This window comes from Carcharhinus amblyrhynchos, chromosome 6, assembly GCF_965287045.1.
Source record: "Carcharhinus amblyrhynchos chromosome 6, sCarAmb.v2.hapA, whole genome shotgun sequence".
Lineage (NCBI taxonomy): Eukaryota > Metazoa > Chordata > Chondrichthyes > Carcharhiniformes > Carcharhinidae > Carcharhinus > Carcharhinus amblyrhynchos.
The window spans coordinates 52,363,087-52,378,369 of NC_137329.1; the positions used below are offsets into that span (position 1 = coordinate 52,363,087).

At 43.5% G+C, this 15,283-nt stretch overlaps 1 protein-coding gene across 2 annotated transcripts in view; it reads right to left on the reverse strand.

Moving 5' to 3' along the window:
* syt12 (synaptotagmin XII) overlaps nt 1-15,283 on the reverse strand; it is a 217,164-nt gene that overhangs the window by 42,910 nt on the left and 158,971 nt on the right. For both annotated transcript variants that reach the window (XM_080190463.1, XM_080190462.1), the window contains exons 3-4: nt 12,823-12,882; nt 4,836-5,029 (exon numbers count right to left, since the gene is read on the reverse strand). In XM_080190463.1, the coding sequence (XP_080046589.1) occupies nt 4,836-5,029; nt 12,823-12,856 (228 nt within the window). In that variant the 5' untranslated portion in view covers nt 12,857-12,882. The remainder of the gene's footprint in view (nt 1-4,835; nt 5,030-12,822; nt 12,883-15,283) is intronic.

Consider the following 15,283-nt stretch of genomic DNA (forward strand, 5'->3'; position numbering starts at 1 on the left):
CTTTAACCTGGTGTTGTGAGACGTCTTACTGTACAGTTCAAAAGTATTGATTGTGATATGCTTTGGGACATTTCCAGCTCATGAAAACTGCTACACATAATTAAAGTTTTTCTTTCACTGCCTCCAAGAAAAGATGCCTGCGGAATCTCCTTTTCCATCGGTAGGATGATCATGTAAATTGTGCCAAAATGTGCTACAATGTCATTTTGGATGAGATTTTCTGGCCCTCCCCTTCAGTCCTGCCAAAGACCATCACCAATAATTAAAAAAAATCTAACCACTGCCCCACTGTAAAGGGGTTAGCATTGACCAGGAACTCAACTGGACTCACCACATAAACAATAGAGGCTACAAGAGCAGGTCAGAGGTTAGGAATACTGTGGCGAGCAACTCACCCCCTGACTCCCCAAAGCCTTTCAACCATCTACAAGGCACAAGTCAGGAGTGTGATGGAATACTCCCCACTTGCCTGGGTAGGTGCAGCTCCAACAACACTCAAGGTGCTTGATACCATCCAGAACAAAGCAGCCCACTTGACTGGCATCATATCCACTTCCTCCACCACTAACGCTCAGAAGCAGCAGTGTGTGCTATTTACAAGTTGCACTGTAGCAATTCACCAAAGATCCTTAGACAGCATCTTCTTAACCCAAGACCCTCCATCTAGAAGGACAAAGGCAGCAGAGACGTGGGACCACCACCACCTGCAGTTCCCCTCCAAGCTACTCACCATCCTGACTTGGAAATATATTGTCGTTTTTCACAGTCACTGGGTCAAAATCCTGGAATTCCCTCCCTAATGGCATTATGGGTCAATTCACAGCTCATGGACTGCAGCAATTCAAGAAGGCAGCTCACCACCACCTTCTCAGGGGCAACTAGGGATGGGCAATAAATGCTGGCCAGCCAGTGACGCCCATGTCCCACAAATGAACTTTAAAATTGCAAACTGCCACTGACTTTGATGGGACTGGAAGATTGCAACAGTGAGCCACCTCTGCCACAGGTAAACATGCCATAGGAGTGGGTGGGGGTGGGGGATTGTTGCTAGACAATTACAACCTCAATGTATCATATCACCATGGGGATTGATATATTGTTGTTCTGGTCCTATCTCCTGCCTGTCCAAATGAAGAAAAGATATACTAAGCACTTTCTCATCAAGACTTTAAAATTTCCTGTCATTCTCTTTCTCCACAGGATTTTGTTCAATGTAGTGTCATTAGTGTGGGACTAACATTAAATGCTGCAATAAGAACAGCCCCAGTTGCAGTTCATTGATTAAGCTAGCACTATGACAAATTATTAATATCCAGATCTGTGACTGACTGGCAATCTAGAGGGCTATAAATAAGTGTTAATGATGTTGGTAGGTGCCATTATTGGTAAGAGGTGATTTTTTAAAATTTTTACTCCATCCTTAAAGTTACAAAGCCAATGCTCAGAATGGACTGTGCAAACCCAAATCCATTCCTTGTTTGCTCCAAAAATCAAGTTCAAATTCCAATTGAATCCAATTAACAGTCCCCTCAAGAAAGCCAAATACAATTCAAGCTGACAAGATGAGGCATTGCACCCCGTCTTGGGCTTGATCTGATACTTGATCTTAGCCAAAAAGACTGAGGAGAACAGCAGATGCACTTGTTCTTTCAGTGTCCTGTTAAGTGTGAAGTAAAAACAGAAAATGCTGGAAAATCTCAGCAGGGTTGACAGCATGTGTGGAGAGAGAATAGAGTCAACGTTTCAAGTCTTGATGAACCTTCGTCAGAGCTGAAGAGAAGGAAAATCGGACAAGGTTTATTCTCTCCCATTGGGGGGTTGGATGACTGTAATTGATAGGATTCGTGTAGGCAAAAAGACAAAGGGAGAAATCAGAAGATGAAGTGCCGTTCCTCCAGTTTACTTTGGGCTTCACTGGAACATTTTGAAAGACCAAGGATGGACATGTGGGTAGGAAAATAGGGTGGTGTGTTGAAATGGCAAACAACAGGAAGGTCTGGGTCCTGCTTGTGGATGGACCAAAAGTGTTCTACAAAGCAGTCATCTAGTCCGTGTTTGGTCTCTCCGACATAGAGTAGACCACATTGGGAGCAGCAAATGCAATAGACCAGATTGAAGGAGGTCCATGTGAAGCACTGCTTCATCTGAAAGGAATGCTTAGGCCCTGGGATGGGAGCACCAAGGAGATGAAGGAGCAGGTTCTCACCTTCTGGAATTGCACAAGAAAGTGCCTTGGCAGGGGGTGAGGTGTTGGATGTGAAGGAGGAATGGACCAGGGTGTCTTGGAGAGAATAGTCCCTGCAGAAGGGGAATTGAGGGATAGATGTGTTGAGTGGTGGCATCATGTTGGACTTGGTGAATGGCAGAGGATGATCATTTGAATCCAGAGGCTGGGGGTGAAAACTGAGGACAAGGGGAACCCGATCCTTTGGTCTGTGTGCAAGCAGGAGTAAGAAGTCTGACAACACCAGGTTAAAGTCCAACAGGTTTATTTGGTAGCAAATGCCACTAGCTTTCTGGGCTCTGCCCCTTCATCAGGTGAGTGGGGAATTCTGATCACAAACAGGGCATAAAAAGACACACACTCAGTTTACAGAATATTGATTAGAATGCAAGTCTTTACAGCTAATCAAGTCTTAAAGGTGCAGACAATGTGAGTGGAGGTAGCATTAAGCACAGGTTAAAGAGATGTGTATTGTCTCCAGACAGGACAGTAAGTGAGATTTTGCAAACTCAGGCAAGTCGTGGGGGTTACAAATAGTGTGACATGAACCCAAGATCCTGATTGAGGCCGTCATCATGTGGGCAGAACTTGGCTATCAGTCTCTGCTCAGCGACTCAGCGCTGTCGTGTTTCATGAAGTCCAACGCTGGTATCTCCACATCATGCAAGCAGGATTCAGGCACTCCTGTCACTTGCCATTTCAACACACCACTCTACTCTCCTATCCACATATCTATGCACAGTATTTTGTCTTTACATAAGTGAGAAGTAAACTCGTGAGCCTGTCACTGCCAGAGTCATATCACATTAAAGGTTGTGGTGTTAAAATATTGGGCTAATACTGATGGTGTCAGTAAGTCCCACAGCTGGGTATTTAATCTAAGTCCATAACAAATTATAAAATAATGTCATTTTAAGATTGAATCATGTATTTATGGTGAAAAAGTTGAATTAATTATGTAAATCGGGAAAAACATAACAAATATACTCAGTGTCTGTTTACTCCATAAATTATATCATGAAGTTTTTTTAACCATGCTTCATAAACTAAAATATTTTACTATTGCATAAAGGGTCTAGAAGCAGCACACTAATATTTGGAACTTATTAAGATGCTCAAATCTGTGATTGAGAGATGGAAGGGCAGTAGTTAACTCACATGCTGGATCATTTCCTCACAGTGAGAGATGGTGGCGTAGTGGGAATGTCACTGAGCTAGTAATCCAGGGGCCTAGGCTAATGTTATGGGGACATCATTTGAATTATATTAATAAAATCTGAAATATAAAGCTAGTCTCATTAATAGTGACCACGAAACTATCATCAATTGTTGTGAAAACCTATCTGTTTCACTGATGTCCTTTATGGAAGGAAATTTGCCATCTTTACCTGGTCTGGCCTACATGTGACTCCAGAACCTCAGCCACAGCAACTAATCTCTAAAATGGTCTTAATTAGTCTCTAAAATGGGCTTCACTACTGTTAACTAGCCTCTAAAATGCTCTTAACTACCCCTTACTGTCCTCTAAAATGGCCTTAACTACCTTTAAATACCGTCTAAAATGTCTCAACTATCCTCTAAAATGTTCTTAACTATCCTTAACGATCCTCTAAAATGGTCTTAACTACTCTTAACGAACATCTAAAATGGCCTAGCAAGCCAGACATTTCAAGAACAATGAGAGATGGGTAACAAATGCCAACGACACCCATAAAATAATATTTTAAAAAATAATATTGTATTGGCAGTAATTTTGCCTAACTAATGGTAGTCCTTATCTCAGGTCTGTGAGCTAGAGTAGTTGTTAGTTCTGATTGGCTTCAAATGCTCTTTCCAGACAATTTCTCTCTGTTTATATCCCAGTTTTAATAAATTGTGATGCATTTGCAATCTGCCAGGAGCATTGCTGACAAGGGACACTCCAAATGAATGGAACGGCATCTGGAACATTCACTTTTCAACCAAGATAAGGACAGCAGATTTCGTTCTCTGAAAGTCATTAGTGAACTAGATAGGTTTGCTATAACAATGCTTTACAACAATCGATAAACATAGAATACCTGCAGTGCAGAAGGAGGCCATTCAGCCCATTGAGTCTGCATCAACTCTCTGAAAGACCACCCTTGCCCTATCCGTATAAGCTGTACATTTACCACAGCCAAACCACCTAACCTGCACACTTTTGGAGCGTGGAAGGAAACTGGAGCACCCGGAGGAAACCCACACACTCACGGGGAAAATGTGTAAATTCTACAGTCACCCAAAGTCAGAATTGAACCCAGGTCCCTGGTGCTGTGAGGCACTAAGTGCCATCAAAACAGCTTATCAAGTATGCCAATCCTGAGGATAGGTTTATAATTCAAACTTTTGAATTGAATTTTAACTCCTCCAGTTGCCAATGTGGGCAACACAGAGTAAGAGCCTGGGCCACTGGATTACTAATCCAGTGACATTACAACTATGCCATCAATTCCTCCAATTCCCTTTGGAAAAGTTAACAGAATAAAAATTGGGCGGGTTGCATAAGGTGTGTCTAATCTGCTCACCCAGATCACTACCCAAGAAGTGAAGGATAACCTTGTGGCACCTTACCATTAACGAGTAGGCTTACCTTTTGCCGAACTTCAGAGTATGAAGTTCCATACTTTTGTTCCAGGTATCTGTAATCATAGTTTGGGAAAGGAGAGGGGGCAGGATAATTTCCAGATCTCCACAGTTTCCATAAATTCACTCCAACAATCATCAGGATAATCAGGACTCCTGATCCATATATTCCCATTTCCCAGCCTGGTGGATCTTTGATCACTGTTGGAGGAAACAATGAACCATAAGAACATAAGAAATAGGTGCAGGAGTAGGCCATCTAGCCCCTCAAGCCTGCCCCACCATTCAGTAAGATCATGGCTGATCTGAAGTGGCTCAGTTCCACTTTCCCACTTTCTCCCCATAACCCTTAATTCCCTTGCCTACCAAAAACCTATCTACCCGTGTCTTAAATATATTTAGCGAGGTAGCCACCACCACTTCAACGGGCAGAGAATTCCAGAGATTCACCACCCTTTGAGTGACGAAGTTACTCCTCAACTCCGTTCTAACTTGCCCCCCCTTATCTTGAGGCTGTGCCCTCTAGTCCTGCTGTCCTTTCTAAGCAGGAAGAATCTCTCTACCTCTACTCTATCTATCCCCTTCATCATCTTATACGTCTCTATAAGATCCCTCCTCATCCTTTTAAACTCCAACGATTATAAGCCCAGTCTATTCAGCCTCTCTTCATATTTCAACCCCCTCAACTCCGGTATCAGCCTAGTGAACCTCCTCTGCACTCCCTCCAAGGCCAAAATATCCTTGCGCAAGTGTGGCGACCAAAACTGCACACAGTACTCCAGCTGCGGCCTCACCAGTGCCCTGTACAGTTGCAGCAAGACCTCCCTGCTTTTATATTCAATCCCCCTCGCTATGAAGGCCAGCATCCCATTTGCCTTCCTGATCACCTGCTGCACCTGCAGGCTGGGTTTTTGCGACTCATGCACAAGGACCCCCAGGTCCCTCTGCACCATAGCATGCTGCAGCTTTTCGCCCTTTAAATAGTAATCCCTCCTACTATTATTCCTGCCAAAGTGGATAACCTCACACTTGCTAACATTGTACTCCATCTGCCAGGTCCTCGCCCACTCGCTCAGCCTATCTAGATCCCTCTGCAGACTTCCACACCCTCCGCACAATTTGCTTTTCCACTTATCTTTGTGTCATCAGCAAATTTTGACACCCTACACTCAGCTCCCTCCTCCAGATCATCTATATAAATGGTAAATAGCTGAGGCCCCGGCACCAATCCCTGCGGCACTCCACCAGTCACCAACCGCCAATCCGAATAGCACCCGTTGATACCTACTCTCTGCCTCCTATTTGACAGCCAATCCTCTATCCACGCTAACACCTTACCCCGAACTCCATGCCCCCTAACCTTCTGTAGCAACCTTTTGTGTGGCATCTTATCAAACGCCTTCTGAAAATCGATAAACACCACATCCACCGGTTCCCCTCCGTCCACCGCACTAGTCGCATCCTCATAGAATTCCAATAAATTCGTCAGACACGACTTCCCCTTAACGAATCTGTGCTGCGTCTGCTCTATCAAACAATTCTTCTCAAGGTGCCTTGCTATTTCTTCTTTGATGACGGATTCCAGCATTTTTCCTACAACAGATGTTAAACTAACCGGCCTATAATTCCCTGCCTTTTGCCTGCTACCCTTTTTAAACAGCAGCGTAACATTAGCCATTATTATTAACCATTACTATGGTTAATAATATGGACATGCAAAGAGAATCTTTTGTTCACTCAGCTGCACCTGAATATTCACAACAGGCCTTTAAGACTCAGGTTAGGTTCTTTGGGGGCTGTTTTTACAAGTACATACCACAGCATTGTGCTGACATAGCCCAGTATAAAAACTGCAGGGCTGTGCTTATATGGCCAGGTGATGTACACAGGTGAAATACGTGAAGGCAGATGTTTACAGGTGTACTTACAGATAAGTGGCACCAATGAAAAATAAAAGAGAACGAAAGACTGGTGCTGTGGGCACTACAAAAGAATAAATAAAACTACAAAGACAGTAAAGCCAATGAAAAGAATATATAAAACTTACGGGTGCAGTAATGAATCCCGTAAAAATAAAACAATTGAGTTTTAGTAGCAGACAGATTTTTACAATAAAATTTATTCCTCTCTCAGAGTTACAAAACCAGTGTGCAGAGTGGACAGAGCAAGTCCTTAATTCATCTCCTTGCTTGCTCCAAAATACAAATTGGATCCAATTCATGGTCACCATAAAAGAATCTTTTAGATCCAAGCTGACAAGAACAGGCATTTCTCCTGATCTTGGGCTTGATGCTACGCTTGATCTTAACCAAAAGACTGAGGAATAGACTGATGCCAATACTCTTGGGAATGAAACCATGATTGCAGACTCCAAGGCAAGAAGTTGCCCATGTGAGTCTGGAGAACTGGAGCAATAGTTTGGCTGTCTTACCTATTATCTCATGTGCGCTCCCACTCCCAATCAAGAATCTGAGAAATAGAGAACTAGCAGGACTGCAGGGAAGAAGCACTTAAATTGTGAGACCTTTCTACAAGGAACAAATTAGATTAAATAAATCAGACATATAATTAACATCTATCATTCTCTCCAATGGAATATTCTTTTATCTGGATAGTTAACTAGGAATTGCCAATGTCTGGGTTACAATAAACAGGACATCCTTTAATTTAAATAAATAATGAATTGGCTTTTATAAGAACAATTATTAACACTTCCTAGGAAACATAACATTTCTTACTTTTCTAAAATAGGTATCAGTCTGAACGAGCTCACATGATAAACACAGTGCCATCTTAGCTCCTCTGTTCAGTAGGGCAAAGCTTTTGCCCCCTTATCACAAATGGAGTTTGAATGGCACCAATGAATTTATGTCTCATAGAGCTTTAATTCCAAGTCCTGATTATGTGAACCACTGTAGGTACATGGTGACATGAAAAAGCGTACAGAATGAGTGTGTAATGCAGCCCATTACAGGTCAGCATCAAGTACTTTGCCAACTTAGGGGGTCATCAGCCTCCTCACATTGTGTGGGCTTTGGAGTAGCGGGCAACCCTGCTTGGACCCTATCTGAATACAAGAAATCAAGGCCAGTGGGGATGCGAGCAGTAGCCTGCACAGAAATGGCAGAGCAGTGGACACCAGGAGGCCTGAGGAGACAAATGAAGGGCATGGAGGAGAAGGTGACACTAATCTCAGCACAGCATCTACAGGCAGAGGTGAAGATACCTGAAGATGACTGAGATCCAGTGCCAAAGGAGATTATGAGTCTCTTGGCAGATGGTTACTGTCACGTGTACCCACATTAGTGCAGTCCTCTGCATCACCTCATTGCCGCATCATCCAGTTAACTGCTTCATCAAGGCTGGACAACACATCAGATTTACAACTGATGGGGCACTGCAGTTTCTGTGCCTGGACTGCAACTCTGCAATACCCTCCTGATCATTGCGATGGTCTGCTGCACTCTTCATAACATGGTCCCCCAGGGCAGTATAGAACTTAGGGACGGAGAAGCCCTGGAAGAGGACAGCTCATCAGGACAGGAGGCAGAAATAGAGGAGGGGGAGGAATCAGAGGCAGAGGGAGATGGCAATGAACAGAGAGGTGCTCTGCTGCATGATGAGATGCTCGCCTCTGCCACCCTCTAGGAAGAGAACCCCCTTTCCCTCAAGAGCGCTAGTCACTCTGTGACATCTCACTCCCCTGTGCCGCAGTGGAAGACTTTGGCACAAACTCTTTTCCTCAGGACAGCTAGTAATCTCAATGGTGGTTGCCTTGGTGTCTGAAATCTGCTTCAATTCCTGCCCCCAACTAGCTTTAACCGGACAGGAAGCCTATCGCCATGTCAACTAAGAATCTGTCACTGCGAAACTTAAAACTTCAGTCAGTTTCCCACTGGAGGCAGGTTTCTGACAAAAAGAAACCTATTTTCCACTTCCCTAGCAGAAGTCCTGCTCTGCGAATATACTACATTCAGACTGCAGAGAGGAATGAAGCTTTTTCTGACTGGGACTGGAGGATATATTATTCGCACTCCATTCATTCAGCATTGGAGCAGGGGTGAAACCAATTCACTCACATACTGGACTGAAGCCTAGGCCTCAGCGGAATCCACAATGGGATTGCCTGCCCTGGTGGTCTTAGCTATCGGATAAGGGTTTAACAGCAATGTATTTTACATCACGGGTGATATCAGATCACATGTCGCTAGAGCGCAGAGAGAGATGCCTCTGGAAAGAGTTAACATTTTAAAGTTTATCTATTAGTGTCACAAGTAGGCTTACGTTAACACTGCAATGAAGTTATTGTGAAAATCTCATGTTGATCGGTCACTTTATTTGGTTTTAAATCCCAGGGACCTGAGTTTGACTCCTGGTTTGGGTCATTGTCAGTGCAGAGTCTGTACATTCTCCCTGTGTCTGCATGCATTTCCTCCGGGTGCTCCAGTTTGCTCCCACAGTCCAAAGACATGCTGGTTAGGTGCATTGACCATGCTAAATTTTCCCTCAGTGTATCCAACAGGCGCTGGAGTGTGGTGACCAAGGCATTTTCACAGTAATTTCATTGCAGTGTTAATGTAAACCTATTTGAGATTAATAAATAAACTTTACTTTTACTTTTGAGGCAGAGAGGTTCTTCCCGCTTAGAAAGGAAAACAGAACTAGAGGGCACAGCCTCAAAATAAGGGGCAGGCAGTTTAGAACGGAGTTGAGGAGGAACTTTTTCACTCAAAGGGTGGTGAATCTCTGGAATTCTCTGCCCATTGAAGTGGTGGAGGCTGCCTCATTGAATATATTTAAGTCACGGGTAGATAGGTTTCTGATAGACCAGTGAATTAAGGGTTATGGGGAGAAAGCAGGAAAGTGGAACTGATCCACTTCAGATCAGCCATGATCTTGTTGAATGGCAGGGCAGGCTTGACGGGCTAGAAGGCCGACTCCTGCTCCTATTTCTTATGTTCTAATGTCCTTTTACTTGGAAGAGCCTGGAATGCCTTATTTCCAGTAGTCTCTGTCAAACACACTCTGTGCTCTGCTTGTCATATCACTTCATCACCTATCTTCATTGATGGGCGATGATGCTGAATTTAAGTTGCATTTGTATAAGGACTTGAGTCCTTGACCAAGACTTAGGAGTGAGTTATTTCCGCAGGCTGGATCCCAGGGCCACCTTGGACCAAACTACAGGATTACTGATCAAATTTAAGGGTCTTTAATAGTTTTTAAAAAATCCAATTTGCTCCACCTAATCTTCAATTGACACCAGATTTGCAATGGAAAATTAATTCATTGTAACTGGAGTTTGCTTCCAGTGTAATATTGATTCAGAGATTTAATCCAGTGAAGTCCAGGAGTAAAATTCTGATTAAGGCAAGCACAATCTTAAATATAAATTTAACTCAGTTGATTTCAAGTCTATGGGATGTTCCCCTGTTTAATTTTGCTTTAATGGATTCTTGGTCTGTTGTAATGCAAAACAAACGCCTCTGGGAAAATAGGTTCTGTGCATTTTAAATTGATAACATATTTTACAGTGACTGAAAATGGGCCATTAGTTCCTCAGGCGGCCCTTTAATGAACCTCTTACGGCTCACATTTTAGATGGCCTTATAGCGACTTTCACATTAAATAGTTGTTTTGCACTGCTTTTGAAGGCCAGCGAAGGTGACAAATTCTAATCTGGGAATCTCGGATCCAGCAGTGAAGCATCAACTATTAATAGGTTATTAAAGTTGAATCAGAAACACACAGAACCTCTATTCCTACTGGCGTTGTTTCTTATTGCAAATGAGCTAAAACACATTCAAAAAAAAACTCACCAGGGAAACATTCCTCAGTCTTGTAATCAACTGGTAAAATTTAAATTGAAGATAACACTTGCCTTAATTGGAATTCTTCTCCTGGTAAATGCACTAGAACCTACTGGAATGAGCTGTTGTGTTCACATCAAGCGCTGCAACAGAGTGAAGCAGTTTGGTGTTACACTGGCATTACACAGGGGCGGCACAGTGGTTAGCACTGCTGCCTTGCAGCACCAGGGACCCAGGTTCGATCCAGCCTTGTGTGTCTGTCTGAGTGGAGTTTGCATGTTCTTTCCATGTCTGTGTGGAGTTTGCATGTTCTCCCCATGTCTGCGTCAATTTCCTTGGATGCTCCAGCTTCCTTCCACACTCCAAAGATGTACAGGTTGGGTTGAGTGGCCACGGTAAATTGTCAGGGGGGTTAGCAGGATAAATACGTGGGGTTACATGGATAGGAGCTGAGTAATATGCTGTGTCGGAGTCGATGCAGACTTGATGGGGCAAATGGACTCCTTCTGCACTGTAGGATTCTATGATACACTGATTCTCAAAGTCTTGTGGAAATGCAGGCTGAATTCAGCATTAGGATCCATTCTGGCACAAGGCAATCTCACTTCACATTTTTGATTCAATTGATCGGGGCGGGGGGGAGGTTGGGGAGGTCGCCATCATGCGGCCTGTTGGGAATTTGAATTTCCCCTCTTCCTGCTATTTTTGTGGACTGTGTGGGTCTTGGAAGCCCTAAAAGAACCCTCTCCATTGGAGAGCTCAGGGCAGATCTTTGTTAAGGAGGGTCGAGTCTGGGAATCTCCCAACTTAGCAGGATGGAGGAGGCGAGGTTAAATTGTGACCGCTTACCATCTCACCCCACCAGCTGATGGACAGGGTTAACTGCTAACATTGCGAGAGAGCCGAGAAATGGGATTTCTTGCCCCTCGCAATCATGCAGGCACTGGATATCTGGCGAGATCGGCCTGGCACTGGAAAAGGGCACGAGGTTGATTGTAATATTTAAGTTCGATTCAAATTAGAATTTACGTATTACAGGTGGACCCGGGACGGAATCATCCAGGCTCACTTGCCTCTGTGCCTCGCTGGTGAAATTCCTCATCGGTGAGAATCATGTGTGGCCCCCATCAATGGGAATCAGATGTGATGGCCTCACCAGCGAGACCAGAAACCATTGAGACCCCCCCCGGAACGTCGGGAACAGGGGCAGAGAACGCTGCGCAGTCTGCAACCAACAATCAGGGAGGGGGGGAATACTGCATCCTTTGTGACTGGCGGGAGAGGTGGGTGTGGATTCACTTAATTTAACCTGTGAAACCTGCAAGGTTTCCTTTGCCCTCCAATTCTGCTATATCCCACAGTGTGGAATACAGCTTTGTTTTGTTCAATAAATAGTGTGAAATAGATGATACTGAATTGTTAGCCCATTTTACAACTCTCCAGTATTTTATTTCCAGTGAAGGCCACAAGAGGTGTAATGGTAATGATTCATTACCATTCCTCTTACACTCGTGCACAAAAGTAACCCTGATCTGTGCGTGTGATATTTTTCTTTTTCTAATTTCTCTCCTCACATGTTTTTGTTTCTTGAATAGTGGAAAAGAGTATGGGCGTGGCGAGGAAATGGAGCAGCCAATTTGCTATTCCACCCTCCTGCCAAAGTCAGATTCCACTGGCCAAACATGACTTTGAGGGCAGAAGATGCTGGAAATCACAGCATCTGTGGAGTCGGAATAAAGGCAAAACTTTTTGAGTCAGGAAGATCCTTCATCAGAGCCTTTGTTTCAGATTCCGGCATCCACAGTATTTTGCTCTGATGATTTTGAGGGCATGATGTGGATATGCTGGCGTTGGACTGGGGTAAACACAGTAAAAAGTCTGACAACACCAGGTTTCAGTCCAACCGATTTATTTGATAGTAAACTCACTAGCTTTCACAGACTGTCTGTGCTTTATATGCTCTGTCTGAGGCCAGGACTCTCCATTCACCTGACGAAGGGACTAACCCGAAAGCTAGTGAGTTTACTATCAAATAAATCGGTTGGACTGAAACCTGGTGTTGTCAGACTTTTTACCGGATTTTGAGGGCGACAGATCATCTGAAAGTTTCTTAAAGATCTGGATGTATCTTTACTGAAGGAGCAGCAATACTGATTGGTGTTAAAGGCTTCCTGCATTACTCACCACTTGTGTGATATTCTGCTGAGTTTTCTTCCATACTGGATGGTCGGCTTTTGAATTTGCCTGTGAATAAGAAACAGGACATTGCATAATCAGCAGAAATCTAACAAATAGTGCTTCACAAAGTGAAGTAGAAATGTAATTGTTTTTTGTTAATATTTTGTAATTAAGTTAAAATAATTTAACACAGTTGTCCTTCAGTTGCCCTCCTTCCCAGGTTGCTGTGGAGGACAATGAAGGAATGGCAGCCTCTGCTGGTGATTGTAAGCTAAGGAAAAAAGGTTCATTTTTTTCCCCTATGTCTTCCCTAGGCCACAGATCACCATAATTGGCTGTTGAAGACTGTGTTTATAATGAAACAACACCTGGCACCCTTTTATATTAAAATCACGTTGCCTGGGCAACATATTGCTCTCCTGGGAAAGGCAGCCAATTTTTCATGAATATTTTAAGGGGAAGAGGTAACAACAAGTTCAAGTTCAGGCACTTAGAGATGTGAGGTGAATGAGTAAATCTGGACTTTGAGTTAGACTATGGAGAGGGTTCAGAATGAAGGCCATTTGCTTTCACGACAGTGGCAAGATGAGGTTGAAAGGTTACAATGTAGCTTCAGTAGGCCTTTTCAGGCCTGGTAAACACATTAGTCACAAGAAGTCCTATTTGCTGCCTCATTAAGTTGTCAGTATTTAAGTGTGCATTGGACTGTGGGTCCACAAATTGAGTCATTCCTCCATAAGGTGATGGCCTTGTGGTATATTATCGCTAGATTATTAATCTAGAAACTCAGCTAATGTTTTGGGGAGCCGGGCTTGAATCCCACCGCATAGACGATGGAATTTGAATTCAATAGAAAAATATCTGGAATTAAGAACCTACTGATGTTCATGGAACCATTGTCGATACAGAAAAACTAATCTGGGTCACTAATGTCCTTTAGAGAAGGAAATCTGCCTTCCTTACCTGGTCTGGCCTATATGTGATTCCAGAGCCACAGCAATGTGATTGACTCTCAGTTGCCCTTGGGCAATTAGGGAGGAGCAATAAATGCTAGCCAACCAGCGATACCCATGTCCCATGAATGAATAAAACAAAAATCTTGATTCATGTTCATCGTTCTAGTGTCCCGGTTGAGACGAGATGGAAAACCTACAGATATATATCTATTTCCATCAGCTAGAATACTTTCGAAATTTATTTTTTCTCTGTCTTTCAAAATGGATAATTGCTGGGCTGACAAAAAGGCTCCAGCTGATCACATGCTAGCTTCTGGAATTTTCTGATCAGTCTAAAGGTGAACAAAATGCTAACACCTCGTACCTCCCGGAATGTAACACTCCATGTGTTGATTAAATCATCTGATGAAGGGGCAGTGCTCCAACAGCTTTTGGCTAGTAGCTTGTGCTACCAAATAAACCTGTTGGACTTTAACCTGGTGTTGAGGGACTTCTTACTGTGCTTACCCCAGTCCAATGCTGGCATCTCCACATTTTGATTAAATATATCTGGCATGCCAGCACAATGGTCTCACACACGAGATGTGTTCCCCGGTCAGTTATGAACAAAGATGGCTATTTGCAACTCCTAGGCTCCAATCTGGTGCTAACAACCTAATTTTCAACAGGGGGCCTTATTTAACAACCTGAAACCAGTATCTCATGGCCAAGGCTTCAGCTGTCTGAACTGCTTTTAATTAACAAGCTGTTAGAAGTTCTAGGCTATCACTATTTGACCTCTGAAGAGACAACATTAGCTCCAGGCAAGCAGACTGCACTGTCTACCCATTTTACCACTAAGTAGGTAGCAGCAAAAAGAACTCTGGCCCTTAACAAATCTGCAAACTACTGGAACATCGGAAGTTGTGCCTTCACTAACTCAACTCTATATGCTGCTTTTGCCCAAGAAAGTCTCACTTCTGAACAGATGGATCACCCTGTAACAATCAACCTTACTTGTAAGGAAATTTACATTAGACTTTTTGATTCTCATAGAATTTCTCAGTGTAGAAGGAGGCCATTCAAGCCTGCACAGACAACAATCCCACCCAGGCCCTATTTCTGTAACCCCACATATCTACACTGCTAATACCCCTGTCAATAAGGGATAATTTAGTGTGGCCAGTCATCCTAACTTGCACATCTTTGAAGTGTGGGAGGAAACTGGAGCACCCGGAGGAAACCAACACAGACAAGGGGAGAACATGCAAACTCCACACAGTCACCCAAGCCTGGAATTGAATCTAGAACCCTGGCTCTGTGAGACAGCAGTGCTAATCACTGTGCCACCATGCTGCCCATGGACACATGAGGGAAATTAAAATAAAGGGGAAGTCAAAAATAAAAAACACCTTTCTGTTTGCAGACAGGTTGTGAGAAGAGAATTCAGGACTGTTTAAATTAATCCCGTTGTGTCCATAACACTGGGTAACTAAGATATGCTGACCAATGTCCACCTAGGATTCTTACCA